The following is a 13,171-nucleotide window of genomic DNA, read 5'->3' as shown; positions in this document are numbered from 1 at the left end:
CTGTAGAAGCTGAATTACAGGGGCCCAACATGAAGCCTTCGGGGACTCCACCTGTAGACGCTGCACTACAGGGGGGCAACATGAAGCCTTGGGGGACTCCAACTGTAGACGCTGAATTACAGGGGCCCAATATGAAGCCTTAGGGCCTCCACCTGTAGATGCTGAACGACAGGAGGCCCAGCATGGAGCCTTGGGGGACTCCAACTGTAGAAGCTGAACTACAGGGGGCCAACATGGAGCCTTGGGGGTCTCGAACCTGTAGATGCTGAACTACAGGGGCCAAACATGGAGCCTTGGGACCTCCACCTGTAGACACTGAATTACAGGGGCCCAACATGGAGCCATGGGGGACTCCAACTGTAGACACTGAATTACAGGGGCCCAACATGAAACCTTGGGGCCTCAACCTGTAGACACTGAATTACAGGGGCCAAACATGGAGTCATGGGGAACTCCACCTGTAGATGGTGAACGACAGGAGGCCCAACATGGAGCCTTAGGGCCTCCACCTGTAGAGGCTGAATTACAGGGGCCCAACATGGAGCCTTGGGGACACCACCTGTAGATGCTGAATTACAGGGACCCAACATGAAGCCTTAGGGCCTCCACCTGTAGATGCTGAATGACAGGAGGGCCAACATGGAGCCTTGGGGGACTCGAACCTGTAGATGCTGAACTACAGTCGCCCAACATGGAGCCTTGGGGCCTCCACCTGTAGAAGCTGAATTACAGGGGCTCAACATGGAGCCTTGGGGGACTCCACCTGTAGACGCTGAATTACAGGGGCCCAACATGGAGCCTTGGGGAACTCCAACTGTAGACACTGAATTACAGGGGCCCAATATGAAGCCTTGAGGGCCTCCACCTGTAGATGCTGAGTTACAGGAGGCCCAACATGGAGCCTTGGGGGACTCCAACTGTAGACGCTGACCTACAGGGGCCCAACATGGAGCCTTGGGGGACTCGAACCTGTAGATGCTGAACTACAGGGGCCAAACATGGAGCCTTAGGACCTCCACCTGTAGACACTGAATTACAGGGGCCCAACATTGAGCCTTGGTGGACTCCAACTGTAGACACTGAATTACAGGGGCCCAGCATGAAACGTTGGGGCCTCAACCTGTAGACACTGAATTACAGGGGCCCAACATGGAGCCTTCGGGGACTCCACCTGTAGACGCTGCACTACAGGGGGGCAACATGAAGCCTTGGGGGACTCCAACTGTAGACACTGAATTACAGGGGCCCAATATGAAGCCTTAGGGCCTCCACCTGTAGATGCTGAACTACAGGGGCCCAACATGGAGCCTTGAGGGACACCACCTGTAGATGCTGAATTACAGGGGCCCAACATGGAGCCTTGGGGGACTCCAAGTACAGACACTGAATTACAGGGGCCCAACATGAAGCCTTGAGGGACACCACCTGTAGATGCTGAATTACAGGGGCCCAACATGGAGCCTTGGGGGACTCCAAGTACAGACACTGAATTACAGGGGCCCAACATGAAGCCTTAGGGCCTCCACCTGTAGATGCTGAATGACAGGAGGCCCAACATGGAGCCTTGGGGGACTCGAACCTGTAGATGCTGAATTACAGGGGCCCAACATGGAGCCTTGAGGGACACCACCTGTAGATGCTGAATTACAGGGGCCCAACATGGAGCCTTGGGGGACTCCAAGTACAGACACTGAATTACAGGGGCCCAACATGAAGCCTTAGGGCCTCCACCTGTAGATGCTGAATGACAGGAGGCCCAACATGGAGCCTTGGGGGACTCGAACCTGTAGATGCTGAATTACAGGGGCTCAACATGGAGCCTTGGGGGACTCCACCTGTAGACGCTGAATTACAGGGGCCCAACATGGAGCCTTGGGGGACTCCGACTGTAGACACTGAATTACAGGGGCCCAATATGAAGCCTTAGGGCCTCCACCTGTAGATGCTGAACTACAGGAGGCCCAACATGGAGCCTTGGGGGACTCCAACTGTAGACGCTGACCTACAGGGGCCCAACATGGAGCCTTGGGGGACTCGAACCTGTAGATGCTGAACTACAGGGGCCAAACATGGAGCCTTAGGACCTCCACCTGTAGACACTGAATTACAGGGGCCCAACATGGAGCCATGGGGGACTCCAACTGTAGACACTGAATTACAGGGGCCCAACATGAAACCTTGGGGCCTCAACCTGTAGACACTGAATTACAGGGGCCCAACATGGAGCCATGGGGAACTCCACCTGTAGAAGCTGAATTACAGGGGCCCAACATGGAGCCTTGGGGGACTCCACCTGTAGACGCTGCACTACAGGGGGGCCCAACATGGAGTCTTGGGGGACTCCAACTCTAGACACTGAATTACAGGGGCCCAATATGAAGCCTTAGGGCCTCCACCTGTAGATGCTGAACGACAGGAGGCCCAACATGGAGCCTTGGGGGACTCCAACTGTAGACGCTGAACTACAGGGGCCCAACATGGAGCCTTGGGGCCTCAACCTGTAGACACTGAATTACAGGGGCCCAACATGGAGCCATGGGGAAATCCACCTGTAGAAGCTGAATTACAGGGGCCCAACATGAAGCCTTGGGGGACTCCACCTGTAGACGCTGCACTACAGGGGGCAACATGAAGCCTTGGGGGACTCCACCTGTAGATATACTTGGAAGGAAATTTTGATCTGAATAAATGTGATTGAATCAGAAACTTTGGATTGTTCACATGAAATGTTCTTCATGGTGTCAGGACTTTAGTGTCAATCTTTGTTTGCGGGTGGCGGATGTAGGTTGCTGCACCTCTTCACATTGTATCTCTTTGTGTGTTTCCAGAGAGGCTCAATCCAGGTCAGTGATGCTCCATCATCGGGACCAACACCTGAACTCCGCCTACGGAGGCACCAGGAACGGCTCATCCACACTTCCGAACAGGAAGTGTGACAAAGATAACAACTTAAACTTCCTGCCACGAAAAAATAATGAAAGTTTGACAGGTGATGGAGGTGATGAGAACCGGAATCAGGTGCGTCCCCGTAACTTAACTCTGGGGCGAGACAACCCAAGCTCCCCCTCGCCTTCCTCGGGCTTCCATCAAAACCCAGGGCTCAAGTCGCCCCGCTCCCGCCTGCCCTGCTGGAGCCAATTGGAGCCACTTCCTGAAATTGAAACTGGAGATGAGGCGCATGGTCGGGTGCCTCCCGATGGGGCGGAGGAGCAAAGATTGGAGGAAGAGGAGGGTGGTATGATGATGATGATGATGAGCCAGAGTGATGAGAAAAGGGAGCGTCAGGAGATAAAAGGCGGCAGGAGGCAGGACGGGAATGACGAGGAGGATGATGACGAGTGGGGGGACAGTGACTCGGAATCAGAGTTCAGCTGCCGGTCCGGTGGCAGCATGTCTTCCCTGAACATGGAGAGTGGCGGCGAGGCGATGCTCGTGGGAGGCTGGGACCGCATTGGAGTTGGCGAGCCAAAATCCAACCAGCAGGAGCTGCAGTTGACCGGAAACGGCGTCAGCCAAGCAATAGCGAGACAGAGAAGCTTCAGCCGCAAGTCGCTGACAGGAAGCTTCTTGGAGAACCTGCCGGAAGAGCGGAGCGTCGATGACCAGTCCTCAGACTCGGACAGTGAGCCGGAGCTGATGGATGCCGTGTGGACGCTGCGGGACCGCGAGCGCTTCAAAGCGCAGGAGATGGAGAAGCACCAGGTGCAGCTGACCATGTACCGCCGGCTGGCACTGATCCGGTGGGTCCGCACCCTGCAGGGCCGAGTCCAGGAGCAGCAGAACCGCCTGCAGTCCAGCTTCGACGTCATTCTCACCCACAGGAAGGAGTTGCTGAGGATGGGAGCCGCTGCTGCCATTGTAAACTCCGCCTCCACCTCCGCTGTCAGCCAATCATAAACGCTCTGCAATGATGTCTCACAGCTTCGCCCTCCTGTCCTTCATTGTAAAGAGACTGAACTCTGAAAACTGGAGCAAGTATCTGAATCATACCCGACCAAAACCAGACCGGACTTCTGAACCGTACCTGACCGAAACCAGACTGGACTTCTGAACCGCACCCGACTGAAATCAGACCGGACTTCTGAACCGCACCTGACCAAAACCATTAAATCTGGACCCCACCTCTGTTGTCGTTCCTGCTCCACAACGTCATAAAGGGACAAATAAAAAAATCATCAATCTGCATCGTCTGTTGTAAAAATCCACCTTAAACTCTCCTGTTGGTCTTTTAGAGATTGATGGCTGTAAGTAAATGTTAGCATCCATGTTAGCATCCATGCTAACAACGAGCTTAGAACCACAGCAATGTAAATGTTAGCTTGATGCTACCTTTGTACTAGAATCATGTTTAACTCCATTGGATGTTAAATTAGGACCTGTAATCCCTTAGACCCAGTGGAAGCAACTGGTTTTACTGGTTCGGGTTCCAGCTGGAGCTCAGCACATGCAGATCTTGTGAAAGTTTTGTTTCTTTTACATTCCGGATTAAATAAACTCCAGGATTATTTATAGAGTTCAGAAAATGTGTCTTTGTTTTCAGACGGAGAAGGCGGGGGTGTAAATGTGTTTAACAGGATTTTACTATAAATTTATGCAAAATGTCTCAGAACGGCTTCATGTTGCTGCAAACCCAGATTTTGTTTCCACTTAAACATCAAGTTCATATGACTTAAGTTTTTAAACATATGGGAACATCACTTATTAATTCAGAGTAAGAAGAGCTGTTTTATGTCATTTTTAATTTTGTTTTTTTAAGTTCAGTCAGCAGCTTCTAACATGAACTGATTTTTTGTTACTTAAACATGTAATTTAATTCCTTTATTGATCCATTCTGAGTAAACTGTATTCTTTAAATGGCCCATCTGATAGTACTTATTTGTTTGAGCTCAAACAACTTAACTTCAAGTTTTGCACTCTCCAAAAATCTAGTAAATACCGGTTTTAACTGGCATTGAACAGCTCTGAACATGAGCAGAGCAGAGAGGAAGAGAAAGAAAGTCAGAAGACCAAGAGTTCTCCTACATGGAAGCAAACAAGACTATAGAATGTTGCACTCAGGTCCCCTTTCAGGGTGACACATGTTCAGACTCCGGAATTAGAGGATATCTTCCGTGAGTCCAAAGAGACAATCGTCCGGGAGATCGAGCATGGCGCCCGCATCTTTGACAAATCCAAGCCCACATGTCTCGCCACAGACTGGTTTAGAGACAGAGTCGGCTTCTGGTTGTTCCAGAAACATTGTCGGTGCGTGCCGGTCAATCCCTTCTGCTGCACCAATGGCTGGAAGGTGACCCTGGTCGGCAGCAGGTTCACTCACACGGCTGAGTCCAGATATGTGCCTATAGAAGGCGAGGCACTTGCAGTTGCCGATGTCTTGGACAAGGCGCGTTACTTCGTGTTGGGCTGTGAGGACCTCATCGTGGCCGTCGACCACAAGCCACTGCTTAGACTCCTCGGCGACACTTGACAACATACCCAATCCCCGCCTTGGGAACCTCAAAGAAAAGACCCTGCGTTACCGATTCCGCATCATAAACGTCCCAGGCATGAAGAACAGAGCTGCCGATGCCATGTCACGCAGACGGGTCGGCTCTTCGTGCCCATCGCCCATGGACCTCCCTGATGATAACGCTGCCGTGGTGACTCACCTGCCGCCAGGACAGGGACTGTGGATGATGACGAGGACGGTGACGTCACCTGGTGCGCTGCGGGGCTCGAGTCACTGCGGTCCGTGACGTGGGACTGCATCAGGGAGGCCACTAGCAACGACGATGACATACACGCCCTGGTGGAGATGGCAGCGGACGGCTTCCCTGAGTCCAGGGCACAGATGCCTGCAGGGATCCGCGGCTTCTTCCAGTACTGCGAGGACATCACGTCGGTTGATGGGGTGGTCCTTTATTGAGACAGGGTGGTGATACCCCCCTCACTCCGCTGCTAGGTCCTGAGCGCCCTGCATGCCGCCCACCAGAGCGTCTACATGATGAGGACCCGTGCGGAGTCATCCGTGTTTTGGCCAGGCATGTCGGCCGATATCCTTGCCACTCGAAACGACTGCGAGGACTGTCACCGGATGGCGTCCTCTCAACCGGTGGCGCCACCAACTCCCCCCATTGTCCCTGTCTACCCTTTCCAGGCTGTGTGCACTGATTTTTTCATGCACAGGGGCGTGCACTACCTCGTGATCGTGGATCGTTACTCTAACTGGCCGATTGTCTCCAAATCGATGGGCGGTGCCGCGGACCTCACATGCCACCTGTGTTGGGCCTTTGCCACGTACGGGACACCTGAGGAGCTGGCGTCAGATGGGGGGCCCGAATTCACATCCGCCGAGACCAGATCCTTCCTGCGTAGGTGGGGCATTCACCACCGCCTTGCGTCTGTTGCCTTTCCCCACAGCAACTGCAGCGCCGAGATTGACGTCAAAACGATGAAGCGGCTCATCACAAACAACACGGGGCCGAGTAGAGAACTGGACACTGACTCCATGCAGAGGGCAATTCTGCACTACCGCAACACACCCGACCCTGACACGAATGTCTCCCCAGCAATGTGCGCCTTTCGGCCAACCGATTTGGGACTTCATCCCGATTCCCCCTGGGAAGTTCAGACCCCATGCTACGTGGCAGGAGATGCTGGCAGCGAGGGAGGAGGTCCTCTGCAAGCGCCACATCCGCCTGGCCGACAGTTGGGCGGAGCACACCAAGCACCTCCCATCCCTCAGAGTGGGGGACTTTGTAGAACCAGACGGGGCCCCACCCCAACAAGTGGGACAGGGCGGGCCGAATCGTTGAGGTGCGCCAGTATGATCAGTATGTAGTTAGGATTGACGGCTCGGGCAGGGTCTCCCATCGCAATCGGTGGTTTCTCCGCAAATTCCTCCCCGTTCGCAATGACCTACCAGTCCCCCGGTCGATTCACGATGACCTAGTACCTCCTGCTACCAACCCGACGCCTGTTCCGCCGACACTGCCGTCGGGACTACCCTACCATCTGGGCTCACCTTGTTGCCTGCACTGCCTCCAATGCACCTTCCCCAGATGGATGTGTGGCTTTTCCCTGTCAGACCGGCAACTCTGGCTTGAGACACCTCCTTCACGCCGCCACTGGCTCCTGTGGTACCCGCATCTACCCTTCCCTTGTCGCCATCTGTGTTGCCTGCTACGGGCTTATGTTGGTCCACCAGGACAGCCGGTGTGCCAGCCTGGCACAAGGACTATGTTGTGGGGTAGCCTTCTATGGTTTTTCTGGGCACACTGTGTATTGTTTTAGTGCATCCTTGTGTCTCGTTGTGCATTTGTTGTTATGGCTATTTGTTGTTGTTATCCGACTGTTTTTCAGCCTTTGTTTACGTCTGAGAATGTAGCACTCCGGTCCCCTTTCAGGGTGGCACATGTACACACACGAAAGCCTGACTGCGTTCAGGACATGTTTGGTTATTGTCCTTTCACTGGCATGCTTAAATAAATGTGGTAGAGTGGTAAGGCCTTAACAAATATAACTGGACAACAAAAGGTAAAATGAGAAAGTTAACTTTTATTTAATACTAATGCCAGACAACACCACCTGGGGCACAGGGCTCCAGGAAATAAATGCAGGGTCGCTCCTGTTGAAATAAGAGACGTGGGAGGGAGTTTAAACTATTTAATACAAAAATTTAAAAGCTAAAATTAACAGCGTATAAAACCCACTGTTAAGACCTATTTAAAAGCAAATAACTATATAAACCAAAGCAACCAGGCCAGCTGGGACCACCAGTGGAGGGCAGCCTACAGGGAAGGAGTGTCCCAGTGTGTTGCCACCTCTTACCTTATAAATACAATCACACTTCACTGCAAACTAACTGTGGAGCCCTCCTATGCCCAGTGCATCAAACAAACCAAACCAAACGTGAGGGTCCCCAACCACGGGTGCCTAGCCCATCCACCAAATGGTTCTCAGCTGCCTAAAGGAAACAAACAAAAGAAAAATCAACTTACAAAACTAAAGCAAAAGAAACAAACAGAACTCATTAAAAGAGACTACAATAAAATTATGCCAATAAAAACAGCAGCAGGTGGATCACCCTGAGTAAAACCAAGCCAGGAGGAAGAGCACAGAGGGCAGCCAGTCACCACCACCAACACAGAATCAGCCAGCAGAGAAGAAAATCAGCAGGTGTCTTATAGGTACCTGCTGATTAGCAGGGAGGGGCCAACCTGAGCCACATGACACCCATGTGTGCTCACCACCACATAAAGCAGGTGAACAAATTGAATATTGTTCCTGTTGAAAGACCTCACAACCCACGTTTGAAGCCAAACTGACCAGAGTTCAGTGGAAAAAATGGTTAAAATCCACACTATCTGCATGACAGCTGATTGGTAAAGTCAGGAGCCTGATCATTGGAAAGTTATCAAGCTATTAGCAGCTAGCTTTGCCAATCACGTTCTTTGCCAACTTTTACATATTCACTGGGTGAGTAACTTTAGTTTTGGCCAGTTTGTTAGAAAGAGCAGACACCTGGAGCAGCATTAGGAAGTCTCAAAAGTTTAAAATAGTCATATTTACACGTCAAGACATTTGCTCTGAAGGAATGAAGTTGTGAAGGACAAGCCTGCCACCATCCAGATCTGTCAGCCTGCTCTCTGAAAACCAGGTAAGTCCATATATCTGTTTTTTAGGGGTATGCTACGGAAAACCTCTGGTGACACCGGATTGGAAAAAGCTTGGCCACAAATTTTTGTCATTTCTGTGCTGTGACTGTTTATTGTTGCTTTAGCCACAAATATGAACAAATTGGAACTGAATTTGTTGTACAGGTATAAAATGAAAGTAATCAAACTTGTCTGTGAGCTAATGCAATATGTAAACATCTGCACAGAGATAATGATTAGTTTAAAGTTGAAGTTTTTTTTTTCTTTATTTTCACCAGAAGGCTCTGAAGGAAGGAGTGGAGTCTGTGTTGGAGCATAAATAATACATAATTTGAACATAGACATGTTTCTTTTGGCATATTTTAGGTGTGTCTGGAGTTCTGCAGTGTGGTTGGTCAGAGTCTGAGATGGGAGTCTATAAAGTCCCAGGCTCATGGATGTCTTTAAAGCAAAGAGAGGTCTAACAGGGCAGGTGCTGGCAGACATCATGCAACAAACAAACATTTATTTTTAGTTCTAGAATTCTGACACAAATCAAAAGGATACTTGATTTGGCTTGAAACTTCACATGTATTGTAAAAATATTCTGGTAGTGTTATCTATGCTAAAGGAAATGCTATCTTTATGAAAAGCACATCTGAAATTGTGTTGAATTGGCTAAACTAAATTCTTATGCTAATTCCTTACCTCCCATTACATCACCACGTTTTGTTATCTGATCTTATACACATACCTGCCTGTATGGTGGGGGGGTGGTATGCATGGGTTCCAGTTCATAAATAGTTTTGCTATTGTGTACACAGATAATGTTCAGGGTGAACTAGAGACCCTGTTCTAAACGTGCCATCTCCTTCCCCCCACTTGGCTTCAGATGGACACTAAACAGAGTCTGCTGTACAAACACTTTGTAGTGTTTTCATGCCGACGTGATCCTTCTGCGTTCTCTTGGACAGGATACCAATGACGTGCCAGTGGGAATCCTGATGCCATCAGGGGTCAGGGACTGGGGGCCCGAGGGAAATATGCTGCGAGCAGTTAGGAGGTCCGACGAGGAGTGAATAGAGCTTTTATAAAGCTGGAGGATGAATAGATAACAGGTGTTCCTGATCAGTAATCAGGAAACTGGCGTGTCCGTGGCGCGGGCTTGTTTGTGGCATGGGCGTGTCCGTGGCGCGGGCTTGTTTGTGGCATGGGCGTGTCCGTGGCGCGGGCTTGTTTGTGGCATGGGCGTGTCCGTGGCGCGGGCTTGTTTGTGGCATGGGCGTGTCCGTGGTAGCGCCCAGTGCGAGTGTAACACCTAAACTTCAAACCCTCAAAAATCATCTTGCAATGCAGGGTCCAGAATCTCCTCTTCCCAAGTTGTCAGGTGTTCAGTAAAATGTCCTGACAGTATAGCACAAGGAGAAGAGAGGAGTGTGATTTAATTGTTTTTTTTACAGATTGAGGGTTAGTTTCAAGAAATATGTGTATAATCTTTTTATAATTATGGAAGTAACCTCCTGGAATTTTATTTCAAAACACCTAATCAGTGATTAAAGAAACATTATGAAAACAATTTTGACTTGTATTTGTTAACTTAAATAGAAGGTAATGTGTAGCAGGGTCAGGAGAGACAAAACGTGGCATTCTAGTTTTATTTTTCACCTTTTTCCTTTTTACTTGTTATATCACACAAGCTTCTTTTTATGTATGTATTTCACCATGTTGGTTCACAGCTGAAAATGCTGAAGAATGTAATTTTGTTACTTTTGTTATTGGACAAAAAATTATATGTAAAAAATAAATGTTTATTTTATTTACGAAGCTCTAATGATTGACATATATTTTTTTATTTTATGAGCTATAAAAGTTACGTTTGGTCAATTAGAATATACACTTTTATGCAACTGGTAATAGAGTAATACTTACTTAACAAGCAGAGTTCAACAAATGGTTGGTGATCCATCTATCCATCCATCCATCTTCTGCCGCTTATCCGGAGTCGGGTCGCGGGGGCAGCAGCCTAAGCAGGGAAGCCCAGACTTCCCTCTCCCCAGCCACATTTGCCAACTCTGCGGGGGGGATCCCGAGGCGTTCCCAGGCCAGCCGAGAGATATAATCCCTCCAGCGTGTCCTGGGTCTTCCCCGGGGTCTCCTCCCAGAGGGACGTGCCTGGAACACCTCACCAGGGAGGTCCAGGAGGCATCCTGACCAGATGCCCGAGCCACCTCAACTGGTTCCTCTCGATGCGGAGGCTCTACTCTGATCTCCTCCCAAATGACCGAGCTCCTCACCCTATCTCTAAGGGAGAGCCCGGCCACCCTGCAGAGGAAACCCATTTCAGCCGCCTGTATACGAGATCTCCTTCTTTCGGTCACGACCCACAGCTCATGTTGGTGAATGATTGTTAAGTAACTTCAGTTCCTGTAACTCTGTTAGTCGTTAAACTTAACTTTTTAATTCCATTCCAGGCAGTGAAGTTCACTGCACTTATTCAACTAACACTTCATTAATCCCATTTTTAACAAGGTTAAACTTATCTGGGTTTACAGGATTTACTGGGTTAAATGGTTCCAGTCAGGCCAGTTAAACCCGTCACAGCTGGCAGTGGTTTCTGGCCTGTAAAAGCAGATTTATCAGCAGCTGGTGTTTGTTTCTTTCTCATGGTGTTTATAACAACTTCAGTGATGAGTTTGTTTCCATCCAGATGCAGAGGGAGGATGATGATGATGAAGAGGACGGTTTTCTTCTCATCAGGTGCTGATCAGGTTTATTTCTGGATCTGTACTTTCTGCTCTGCAGCTTCAGGCTCTGCGACCTTTCAGCTCACAGACGCGTCTTTGTCGTCTCAATAAAGTTGTTGTGTTTCTGTTCTCCACGAGGCTCCTGCAGCCGGCGGCGCTCTGAGATCATCTCACCTCCCTGCATGTGTTCAGAGATACACGCTGTAATGTCCATCCGGAGCGGCCCCTGGGGGCCCCGCGGCGACGTTGGGCCAACCCTCCCACGGCTGTTCTGCAGTTCTGGGAGCAGCAGAACCCTGATCCAGAAGCTTCCAGGAGAATCCCGACTGAAGCTGAATCCCTGATTTTCCAGCAGCACGTTGTATAAAAATAAATCTAAATAAAAAAACATTCTGAAGCTACTGGAATAAAAACAATCTGATCACATGATTCACATTCAGCTGCTGTTTGTCTTCAGGTTCCATCAGAAAGTTCACAGCAGAAGCAAAGCAAGGTGTGTTTGGACTCCAGCAGGGACCCGAACCCGTCCCCCAGAAGCCGAGACACATTAATACTATATCACCAGGAGTCCCTGGTAAAACTCATCCCTCAGAGCAGGACTAGAGTCAGAAAACTCGGTCAAACGTCGCTCTGCAAGTCTTTTTCATCGTCATGAATGGAAACATCCACTAGAGGGCGGTGCAGATCAGGGGTCCCATATGGTCCTCCAGTACAACCCTGCAGGTTTTACTTGTTTTCCTGCTCCAACACAGTCCAAACGAATCCGTCACCTGTGCCAAACTTCATTAGTGTCATGGTTTTTCCCAGTCGTCCCTGAAGGCACCCTCCTGTGCTGATGAGCTGATGATTACCACCTGGGCCTCCTTCTATTTAAGCAGCGAGCCCAGGATTGTTGGTTGCCAGATTGTCAGATTCTCTCTGTTCGCTTCCAGCCTTCTGTGAACTCAAGATTACCCGGTATTCCTGCCCTGTTCCCCCTTCTCCCAAGAACCTGCCTGCCCAGAGTTTTTCCCTTGCCTCTTCCCCTCGGATTACTACTCGGTGTATGGACCTATGGACCTCGGACTGGACATTGGACTTGGATTTTGGATTCTGGACAAACCCCCAATAACCTCGGGTGAGAGGAACTCCCTTTCTGCCTTCTTGGGCATTTTTTCCTGGAGTTGGATTCTCCCTGTGTGCCGTCTTTCACTAACCCTCCTGTCATCACCAGAAGGACACAGTTGGGGTCCTCAAGGAGGACTTCAAGCCGTCCTTGTCGTAGCCTCCTGCTTCCTTGTCCCCTGTTATTGTTAATAAAACCTGTAAACTGTCCTGAGGTCTTCTGTGTCCTTTGGGTCCCATCTCCTGTGCCGTTACAATTAGATCTATTTAGTGTAAGCCAGGTGTGTTGGAGCAGGGACAAATGGAAAACCTGCAGAACTGGACCCTCCAAGGAAGAGCCAGGACACTCCTGATGTAGATCAAGTCCCAGCATGGAAACTCACCTGTCCTTTTTGTCCCCGTCTCCACATCTAGGTCCTCCTGTGCTTGCAGTCCTGCAGGTTTTAGATGTGTTCCTCCTCCAACACACCTGATCCAGATTAACAGCCTCATAAATCTGGTAATGATGTTCATTTAAGCCAGGTATACTTAGTCTGGGAACATGTAAAACCTGCAGGATGGGGTACTGGAGGACCAGAACTGGTCTTCAGGACCCTGTCCTGCAGGTTTTAGAGGTCACCCTGCTTCCTTCTGTCATGGATTGGATTTTTTGTGTCTTTTGTTCTTTCCTGTTTTATTTTGTAGTTTAGCTTCCTTGTTGCAGCTCCT

At 49.8% G+C, this 13,171-nt stretch overlaps 1 protein-coding gene across 1 annotated transcript in view; it reads left to right on the top strand.

Moving 5' to 3' along the window:
- Nucleotides 1-4,446, top strand: part of c19h1orf216 (chromosome 19 C1orf216 homolog) — a 7,079-nt gene extending 2,633 nt beyond the window's left edge. The window contains exon 2 of the mRNA XM_079258983.1: nt 2,829-4,446. Coding sequence (XP_079115109.1) covers nt 2,851-3,897 — 1,047 coding nt within the window. The 5' untranslated portion in view covers nt 2,829-2,850 and the 3' untranslated portion in view covers nt 3,898-4,446. The remainder of the gene's footprint in view (nt 1-2,828) is intronic.
- The last annotated feature ends 8,725 nt before the right edge of the window (nt 4,447-13,171 follow it).

Source organism: Telmatherina bonti (assembly GCF_933228915.1).
Source record: "Telmatherina bonti genome assembly, chromosome: 19".
NCBI classification, from domain to species: domain Eukaryota; kingdom Metazoa; phylum Chordata; class Actinopteri; order Atheriniformes; family Telmatherinidae; genus Telmatherina; species Telmatherina bonti.
This window is presented reverse-complemented; position numbering and strand designations above follow the sequence as displayed.